The 10817-nt window shown below is 41.0% G+C and overlaps 1 protein-coding gene across 1 annotated transcript in view; it reads left to right on the top strand.

Annotated features, from left to right (window-relative positions):
* LOC129674045 (methionine synthase-like) overlaps positions 1-10817 on the top strand; it is a 12949-nt gene continuing 2132 nt past the window's right edge. The window contains exons 1-2 of the mRNA XM_055603935.1: positions 1-303; positions 7719-7933. Coding sequence (XP_055459910.1) covers positions 7724-7933 — 210 coding nt within the window. The 5' untranslated portion in view covers positions 1-303; positions 7719-7723. The remainder of the gene's footprint in view (positions 304-7718; positions 7934-10817) is intronic.

Raw genomic sequence — 10817 nt, 5'->3', positions numbered from 1 at the left:
CAGGGGTTGAGCCCCGTGGTCCCGGGTGGCCGTGTCCACGTCCTCTTTCCCTTTATCCTTTGGCCGCGGCCTTGCACTGTGGCGGCGAACTCTGCGCTCGGGAGTTCGGGGAGAAGCTCGTGCCCGCGGCGCGGCACCCGGAGGCCTCGCGCGTCGGCTCTGGAGCGTCAGGGAGCTTGTCAGTCAGGTCCTCAGGCCGGTCCGCGCTGGCTGGCGCCGCCCGCGGTGGAATTCTCTGGCGATCACGCCTTCCCGGCTGGAGGAGGACGCTCGGCGGCGTGTCGCCAGCGCTGTTGCAGCCCGGTAACGCCTCCGCCCCGCTCCAGCTGTTCAGTCGGTGCCTCAGGTCCTCGGGTGCTTCTGTTGTGACCGGGGCGCCGCGGTCTCTGCTAGGTCTCACCCGCACGCGCTCGGTCCCGGGGCTTCGAGCGTCGCCTTTAGCGCTGCAACTTGCAGCGGGTCCCCCGGGAAGTTCTGCGTGATGTAAAGCTCGTGTTCAGTAAATATTTACGGAACGCTGTCTGCAGGAGACGAGTTCAGATGCCGGGAGGCCGCCCCAAGGCAGCCTGGATAGTTGAACCACATGGTTTTTCAGTTTCCCTTTTTCGCTCTTCTGCAAACTCTAGCATTAGCGTGACCGTGGGCTGACCGGACTTCCCAGTACTTAGGGATGAGGATGGACGGTGCAGTAGTACCCGCGAGTGATTCTGATGTTGGTGGAACGGGCTTCCACAGTGAGAAAAAGACACAAAGGGAGTGTAATTTCATTTTTGAGTGTCTTAAAAATTGGGGCAGAGATTTCCTGTAAGACGAGGGAGGTGTCTGGGCGTGGTGGCGCACGCCTTTAATCCCAGCACGTGGGGAGGCAGAAGCACTCGGATCTGAGTTCGAGGCCAGCCTGGTCATGACAGCCAAGGCTACACGGGGATACCCTGCCTCGAAAAACCAAATACCAAAAAGAGAATCAGAGGCCCTGGTTTAAAATTAAGCCCTGGCTCTGCATAAAACTAGGCACGGAAGTAGAAGGAAGGCTCTTAAGCTTAATGCTATTCTCTTCTACATAATGATTTCGAATCCAGCCTGGGTAGTTACATGAGATCCTTTTTGTTTTTAAGACAGAACAGTGACTGTGGTATAGCATTGTGTAGCCGTAGGAAGACGGCGAGTATCTGACAGATAGGGCGGGTAAAACTGTTCTTGAAACTAGTGGGACAGTTCCTAACAGCACATCGCTGGTGCAGTAAAATAAGATTGCTCTTTTTCACAGTGGTATAGCATAGTTAGTTGAATAACATCTGTCGGGCTTCAGAAAAAGAGTGATTACTTCTTTTGACTATAGTTACTGCTGTCAGCAGAAAGCCTCTGAAAATTTAGAGTAGGCTGAGTAGTGAGTGAACTCTTTGCAGGCAATGAAAGAAAATGGTTGAATATTTATTTCCCCCTGGCCCTGCCCCCTTCTCCACTTTCCTCCATGGTTGAGCACCAAGTTCTAGGGCCCTTACCTCCTTAACTGTGGTTTAGAAACATTTCTTCTTCTCTCACCTGTGTATTGGGATTACAACTGATTTTTTTTTCCTTCGAGACAGGGTTTCTCTGTGTAGTCTTGGCTGTCCTGGACTTGCTTAGTAGACCAGGCTGGCCTCCCAACTCAGAGCGATTGGCCTGCCTCTTCATTGTTGTTGTTGTTCCCCTCTGCGTTATTTCCTATCATACTGTCAAGTCTTAACTGTTCTTAAGGAAGAACTAAGGTTCTTGAACTTCAAGATTGCGCCCTGGATGTAGAGATAGCTTGGTCATAGAATGCTTGGGTGTGGATCCCAGGAGTGAATCCTTCTAGCAGGTGGGCAGGGAGACTGTAACCTCAGACCCTGATTGTGTCCCTACGGGGAAGGAGACTTGAGGGCCAGCAAAACCTTTGTGTGAGAAAATTTCAACTATAACTTCTAGTGTTTTGTTGGTTTCTTCCTTGCATGTTTTTAGGAGCGTAGCTAATGAATGATTAGTGGAAGAATGAAAAAAAAAATGAGCCAGTGAATTGATAGCAGCTCAATTCTCTTCTGGCTTTTAAAAATTAGTGGGAGGAAGTATATATTTCAAAAATGAGATAATACATAAATAGATGCCTATAAAATGTAGCAAGTCAGTTCAAAGTAGAGATTAGAGGCCCCAAATGAGAGAAGTATCTTGCAAGTGTGGCAGATTATTAAAATAGCTAAAGTGAAAAACTGCTGAGAAAGCATTGAGGTAGTTTGCTTATAGTGCAGAAAAGAGCATTATGTTTTTATTTTACTCCATTTAGTCCTGTGCAAATGGGAAGTCCTACTGCAAACCCTCATTAGGGCCATTCTCCAAAGGGGCTGTGTTTCTGACACTGTAGCTTGTCACTTACGCTCACACATTAGAAACTACCATTCTTATATCTTTGTCTTATTTTTTAAGTTGCTTGCTTCTCATTTGTTTGTTTGCAGTGCTGGTACGCTGGGGATCTGCTGTAAGGCTTTGTATGTGCTAGGCAAGTGGTTTACCCTGAGCTGTATTCCCAGTCTGACACAGTTCTCAGGTGCCACCTCACTTACCCTTCAACGTCTGATGGCGCTGTGACCAGTTAGTCCTACCTTTATTCATCCTTTGGTATATTTGCTGTGAATGCAAAGAGCACTGGTTAAAAAACAGTTCAAGTCAGGAAAAGAAAAACAAACACACCCAGTAAATACAGTAGGATCCACTTAAACTGTGGGAAGTACAGTGTGGCCTCCTTGGGCTTATTCCCTAGGGAAGTTCCTGGGACTCTTCTACATTGCACCTCTTTACATGCATATAGATATTCCACAGGAAACCATTTCTGCTAGTCTACTGGAGATTATTACAAAACCATGCATTCTTTTATTCACCCTAAAAGATACATACGTCAAAGAATCTTTTATTTAGAATCAGAATAGTCATCACTTCTCCACTTTTTGGCTGAAATCAAGTATAGCATCAGCTTTAGTCAGTTGTAAAATATACAGATATTCTAGACCTAGTGAACTGAACACAGATACTGGTTTTTGGGTAGAGGGTTGGTTCCGCACAGAAGAGTAACGTTTCAGTGAATGCTCACACTGTGCTAAGGGAAAGGATAATCATCAAGAGGATTTAAATTTTACACTTACTTATTTCTTTGTATGTGAGGGGTGGTGGTGCGGTTGTTCAGGTATGCTGAATTGCACATGTTGGTCACAGTCTCAGGAGATCTGTTCTTTCCTCCCACCGTGGAGATCTGGAGATTGAACTCAGGTCATCAGGTTTACACAGTAAGTGCTTTTGCCTTCTCATTGGCTCCAAGGGATGGACATTTAAGAGAAGTTCTGGTGGTAATTAGGAATACTGGACTCTCTAATGGTAATTAGGCCTAGTAAAACGTAACTTACTAGAAAAAAAAGCAATGACTTCTTATGATAAATTGTACATTATTCTTTAAGGATAATAAACATATGGATGATGTAAGATTAGATTTTTTTGGTTGTTTTGAGAAAGGGTCTTGGGATGGGGAGATGGTTCAGAGGTTGGCTGCTCTTCCAAAGGATCCAGGTTCTATTCCCAGTGTACACATGGCAGCTTTCAACTGTCTGTAGGTCCAGTTCCAGGGCATCTGGCAACCTCACACACATACATATAAGCAGGTAGAGTACCAATATATATAAATTAAATAAACAAATATTTTTAAAAAAGAGAGAGAGAAAGTGTCTTATTTTGCCAAGGCTGGCCTCTGAACTCCCTATATAGCCAAGAATAGCCTTAGAGTCCTGTTCCTCCTGCTTCTGACAGTGTTGGGATTATAGGAATGTACCACCATGCCCTGCTAGCGATACACTTTTTCTTTCTTAAATAATTATTTATTATTTATATAGTATTCTGCCTGCAATTGTGCCTGCAGGCAAGAAGGTGGCATCAGATCTTATAGATGGTTATGAGCCACCATGTGGTTGCTGGGAATTGAACTCAGGACCTTTGGAAGAGCAGCCAGTGCTCTTAATATCTGAGCCGTCTTTCCAGCTCCAGCAATAGACTTTTAAGGACCTAAGTTGCAGAGTTTTGTTTTCAGCTCTCACTCATTTATTATGTGTACTCTCTTTATCTATTTGATTTTGCTAATCATGATTCTCTTGCTTGGTAGACCCTGTCATGTATTTATATATTTCCTTGTAGATCTCAGCATTTGTGGGTGTGGTGGTTTAGTTATTTATGGTATATAGTCAATGGAAATTTACATAAATGTGGTAGTTAATTGTTTCTGCCTTTTATTTTCATTCACTGTTCCTTTCTTAAGAGCCAGCTATAGGGAGAGATCCCTCAGAGGTTAAGAACACTCGCTGTTCTCCCAGAGGTCCTGAGTTCAGTTCCCAGCAACCACATGGTAGCTTACAACCATCTACAGTAAGATCTGGTATGCAGGCAGAATGTTGTATAAATAATAAATAAAGCTTAAAAAAAAAAAAAAGAACCAGCTATATTGCCATAGTATATCTATTTATTGCCCTGTAGTATTATTCCCTGGGGAGTATCCAACACATTTTATATAGGAAGAAATTTTCCTGAGTTTGCCTCTACTTTCCACTTTTACTAGTATCCTCTGCATTCTCACGTGGACAAGGGTGATTCTTTCTGGAAAATACATCCAAGAGTGAAATTCCGGAGTTTTTCTGCATGGTCAATTTAACTGAGCCCTGTAAGGGTGCTTTTCAGAGTGCTTTTTGCTGTCTACATTGCTTGCAAGGCTGCTCTTCAGAATGTCTGTAGCTGTTAAATTTTAGCTAGCAAACATGACGGTTCAGGTTTTCTTTGGCATTAGTCACTAATTTGAATACATATTTGTTGAAAATAATAGCTGTCAACTTGTTTTAATTCTTTTATAGCTACTGAATTTAAAAATTTGTTTATCTATTTGACTAGTTTTCCTCTTTACTTTTTTTTGTTGTTGTTTGTTTAATAGTACAGCTGGCCTTGAACTTGCTGTGTAGCTGAGCTCAACCTGATCCTTCTGCCACCATGTTTTAAATGCTTCACCATGGCCTAGCATTTCTTTCCCTTGGCTATATTTGTCTTTTGCCTATTGTTCTTTTCTTCATAGTATTATTATACAGGGGAATTTTTGTAGGAAAATTCTAGATGTTAATCTCTTTTAGTTTCTGACATAGATGAATCTTTTCCCAATCTGTTATCTGTACTTTTGTTTTAGTTTTTATAGAATAAAACTCACCCTAAAAATTATAGGACAGGCCATGGTGGCACATGCCTTTAATCCCAATACTTGGGAGGTAGAGGCAGGCAGATCTCTGAATTTTCGGCCAGGCTGGTCTATATAGTGAGTTCCAGGACAGCCAGGACTATAGTTAGTCCCTTTCTCATAAAACAAGATAAAAAACAAACAAACAAACAAAAAATAAGTGCTGGCCTGGTAGTTTATTTTATCATATGTAAGTCCCTGGTTTCAGTGGTTTCAGTTCCCAGCACGTACCCATAAACAAACACATTCCTTCTCTCTCTGACTCTTCTCTCATCCCTCCAAGTTGGGTTTTTGAAACTTAAATTTCTTTATGTTCAGTCAGAGAAGTTTTCCGTATAAATGATAGGAAAAATTTAGCAAGTTAATAAAAAAAAAATCATGTTTTGTTTAGTTTTTGAAAAACATGTGGATGTTGTGGTCTCATGCTTATCTGGTGACTCAGCAAACAAGATCGCAGGATCTTTATGTGTGGAGATGGAATTGTAATGAAATGGTTTAAGACTGAAAACAAAGTCTGGATTTCTTGATTGAAATGTGATTACAGTAAAGACAGCATTGAAAAGTACCACTTTTTTCCCTTCCCCTCTTCACCCTCCCAAGACAGGGTTTCCAAGGACTCATGCTTTAGGGGCAGCAGGTCAGGAACTTGAGGTAGCTACATAATGAGTGAGCTCAAGATCAGCCCTAGCCACACAGCCTTGTCTCTAAAAACCAAACAAGTTCATCAACTATACTTAGCTAGTAAATTGGCTTCAGAAAGGAAGTGAACGTGATATTCCCTCTAGGAAAGAAATTTTTTTTTTTTTTTTTTTAATGAAAGTCACTTTTCCGAAAAAGGCCTAAAGATGGAAATCACTATTAGTGAGTATGTTTAGTAGAGTGGAATGTATTTTAGAAACCACACTGTTAGAGCTTATGATCTGAATAGGCAGGTGCTTATTTTCAGGGACGAGGGGAGGCAGATGCTATTGAGACTTGGCGTTTACATTTCTGGGAAGGACATTGTCCTTCACAGAAATAGGGAAGTGAGACTATACAGCAAGTTTGGTTTTGAAAATTAGATTGAGTGTTTGGGTATTCTGGGGGAAGATGTCAGGTGGATAGTTTGAAATGTGAGCCTAAGGTTGGTGTCTTCAGTAACAAGTAGGTCATTGATGACTGTAGAAAGTAATTTCTGAAGAGTGGCACAGAGAAATCTGCATGGCAGAGGTGGGAAGGAGTAGGTTGGGGCCTTGGGAAGTATTGGGGTGTCACTGATCATGTACTCTGTTGGTACTGTATATTATTACTGTTGCTGTGATAAGATACTGTATGATGAAGAAAATTTACAGAAGGAAGGGTTTATTTAGGCTTACTGTTCCAGAAGTAATGAGTCTATCATGGTGAGGGAACTGTGGCAGTAAGTGGGAGGTGTGGCTGTAGGAGCTGGAAGATCACATTTTGCATTTCAACCACAAGCAGCAAGCAGACAAAGTAGAATGTGACTGTACATTCTCAAATACCCTTCCCAGAAACATACTAACTCCAGCAAGGCAGCAGCTCCCAAACCTCCCCAAACTGCAAGACCATCTGGGACCAAGGGTCAAGTACCTGAGGCTTTTAGGGACACTTTACATTTAAATCAGCAAGCTCAGCTGCAGGATGAATCTGAGGTGCTTACAACAGAAGACATTTGCACAGGATTAGGTTAATCACTTGTAGAATGAAAAGGATGAGAAGGATGTAGAGCAGAGGCTGAATCAGCGGATGCTGGAGGTACTGAAATGATAAGCTGGAAAAGAGGCTTGAATTGAGTTCATGCCAGTCTGAAGGTCTGTGGCCTTCCAGTAGTTTCGAGAAACTAGGAAGATTGGGATCTTTTCTGGGAGCAGGCAGAGAGAGAGGTGAAGGTTGAGGGTATTAGGAAGTTTTTATTTCATAGACAGTAGAGGTGAGTGAGGCAATCCCCATGATGTGACTGATAGTGATTCTGGCTGTAGATGAATGAGTGATAGCTGAAGCTAACACTTTTAAAGGTCAGATTGGAGTTGCCAATGTTTTCAACTGTAATAGCTTTATAGAATTAATAAAGAAAGTCCTGAGGACTTGTGCAGCCTGGCATGGTCTTAGGCCCCATAAAAAATTGTTGACTTTTTCTGAACTCTGAAATAAAGCTAGCTGAGCCTATTTCACCTTCATTTGGGGGTTCATCACTGCTTTGTGATGTGTAAAACGTTTTATTGTATTAGAAATGACAATAACAGCAATTTTCTAATACTGTAGTTACATCTTTTATGAGCTCTGCTTATTCTGTATTGTGAGTTCAAAGTTCCACCTCTTCCCCTTTTATCCCTTTGTGGTGCTGGGGGATCAGATTTAGAAATCTTACACATACTATGCAAGTGTATACCAGTTACCTGCATCTCCTTTATATCTTTGATTTTTTTGAAGTCAATTTTTACTTTCTTTAAAGGAAAGATGAAGAAAACCCTGCGGGATGAGATTGAAGCCATTCTTCGGAAGAGGATTATGGTGCTAGATGGTGGAATGGGGACCATGATCCAGCGGTACAAACTGAGTGAAGAAAATTTTCAAGGTCAAGAATTTAAAGATCACTTGAGGCCCCTGAAAGGCAACAATGACATCTTAAGTATAACTCAACCTGATGTCATTTACCAAATTCATAAGGTGAGTTATTTCCAGGCTCTTAAACATTCGTTCAGGTGATTTCATATTGTCATGGCTTGTGCTCTAGAGAATATGGAAAAAGAATCTGATATGTTTGAAATAATAGTGACCAAGTAAAATTTCCATACTATGTTGGACACTTGGGATAAGCAGATGATAAAGGTAGGGTTTTTTGGTTTGTTTTTTGGCCTTTTGGCATTTAAACTTAGTTGAAAAACCAAAAATCCTGGAACAAATTAGGAGTTTCATATTTGCCTAATAATGCCTTGAAAAGAAATACTGAAAGATGGTGTCTTAGTTTGTGCTGCTATAAAAATTCTCAGATTGGGTGGCTCAAACAGCATTTCTTTTTTTCTTTAATATGTATGGCCGTTTTGACTGTATGTATGCATGTGTATATTCTATCTATCTGTATGTATGTATGCGTGTGTATCATTTTATCCATCCATCCATCTGTTTATTTATTTTATATGTATGGGTGTTTTGACTGTATGTGCATCATGTGTGTGCCTGGTGCCCATGGAAGCCAGAAACAGCTGTCAGACTCTCTAGAACTGGAATTTATTTCTTTCTCTTTCTCTCTTTTTCTTCAGATTTATTTATTTATTATGTACACAATGTTCTTCCTGCACTTACGCCAGAAGAGGGCACCAGATCTCATTATTGATGGTTGTGAGCCACCATGTGGTTGCTGGGAATTGAACTCAGGACCTTTGGAAGAGCAGTGCTCTTAACCTCTGAGCCATCTCTCCAGCCCTAGAACTGGAATTTCTAATGGTTGTGAACTGCCATGTGGGAATTTGGAATCAAATGTGGATCTCCTGGAAGAGCACCCAGTGCTCTTAACTATTGAGTCATTTCTTCAGGCCCCAGCATTTAATTTTTACGGTTCGTAGCAGTGGAAAGTGCATCACTGAGATGCCGTTGGATCTGGTGTCTACTAAGGGCCCTACTCTGCTTATCATGGATTGTTCTTCTCAGTGTGTGGTGGGGTACAGCAAGAGAAAGCACAGATCTGTTTCTTCTAGTAGGGTATGGTGAAGTCTAAGTCATGTTTCTCCCTGCCAAGATTCATATCTTAAATTTTTATATGGCATTGGGAGGTGCCCTTAGGATTGTTTTCAGTTTTTCTTTAAACATACACACATACACACACATATACACATACACAATGTATATTTTTGTTTATGATCCTAGCCTTTAATGGCTGAGCCATCTCTACAGCCCTTGTATATAATTGATATATGTTAATATAAATTAATTATGTGTATATATTATATGTTTTATAAAATATATAGATATCTAAAATTGTATGTATGGTGTTTTCCATGCATGTATGTCTATACTGCATGGAAGTCTGGTGCCTGTGGAGGCTGTAAGAGGCTGTCTGATCTTCTGAAACTATTGTTACATATGGTTGTGAACTGCCATATGAATGCTGGGAATGAAACTGTTCCTTTGGAAGAACAGTCAGCTCTTAACCTTAGAACCATGTCTCCAGCCCTCCTTTCTTACTTTTTTAAAAATAAGAATAAATTTCTGTTTGACTACTGCTATAAATGCTGTTCTTATAACTACTGTCATTTGATGCTTCTCTTCTTAAATTTTTGTTTTGTTTTGTTTTGTTTTCTTTTTTTGTTTGTTTGTTTGTTTGGTGTGTTTGAGAGAGAGTTTCTCTGTGTAGTGCTGGCTATCCTGGAACTCTAGACCAGGCTGGCCTTGAACTCACAGAGATCTCCTCATCTCTGCCTCCTGAGTACTGGGATTAATAGTGTGCGCCATCACCTCCCAGCCCTAATTTTTTTTTTTTTTTTTTTTTTTGTTACACATTTGTATCTACATATAAATGAGTAAAATTTATGTATGTTTTGAATTTAATGATTGTTTGTATAAGTAACTTTTGTCATCTCTGCTGGAATAGCTAACAGAAATAAGAGGTTATTTTAGTTCATAGAGAGGGTACAGTTTATTGTGGCAGAAAGGCATGGTAGTATTTACAGTGGAGGGAGCAGTTGCTTGTTGCATGGCATTGATAATGTTGCATTGTGCTAATCAGAGAGCAGAGAGAGGCTAGTAATGTGTTCCTTTCTCCAGCTCAGCCCACTTCCCAAGGCTTCTGCAACCTCCTCAAGCAGTGCTACTAGTTGGGACCAAGTCTTTAAATATGAGCTTAAGTACATGTTACATTCAGACCATAGCAATATGCTTCACACATTGTGTTTCTTTGTTTAATGGTGCTTTGGTGGCTTCTTCATGTCACAGATACATACATACAGTAGTTTTTTAGGTATCCTGTGACACATAATAAAGTTGCTTAAGTTATCTCCTCCTTGATGATGGCTATTATAAATGTGTTTGTATTGGTTTTCATTTTTAGTTCTGCAAACATTATTCATCAGCTTAGGAAAGACTGAGTTTGTTGATTGTTAGAAAATCAGAGAAGGGACTCAGGCTCTGAGTCGGATTGAGATGGAGTGTTGTCCAGACAGAGAAACTAGGAAGGCAGGTGTTAAACAGCAGAGTCGTAGAGGATCCGGGGATCCGGGGTGTGTGTTTTGGTGTGTGTGTATGTGTGTGTGCATGCACACACACAGATATAGGAGTAGGAGATGCAGACTGAAACTTTTGATCTCAGAATTTGATCTGTTAAGGGTGGAGCGTTCTCAGTGCAGATCAGTTAAAGTAGGAAGGTCTCAGGAACAGAGCTGTTTTCTGAGTGCACAGGTGTGCCAGTCACTTGTAGTGCTGGCTGATATTGTCATCCAGACTTACTCTTGGCAGAAAATGGCTTTCTTGTTATTGCCCACCCACTGCTCTTGGAACTGTGTGTGTGTGTAATATATATATATATTATATATATATATATATATATATATATATTTAT

Source organism: Psammomys obesus, unplaced genomic scaffold, assembly GCF_907164565.1.
Source record: "Psammomys obesus unplaced genomic scaffold, mPsaObe1.curated_primary_1811, whole genome shotgun sequence".
In the NCBI taxonomy this organism is placed as follows: Eukaryota; Metazoa; Chordata; class Mammalia; order Rodentia; family Muridae; genus Psammomys; species Psammomys obesus.
The sequence above is the reverse complement of the archived record's forward strand: the minus strand, read 5'-3'. Positions and strand labels throughout refer to the sequence as shown.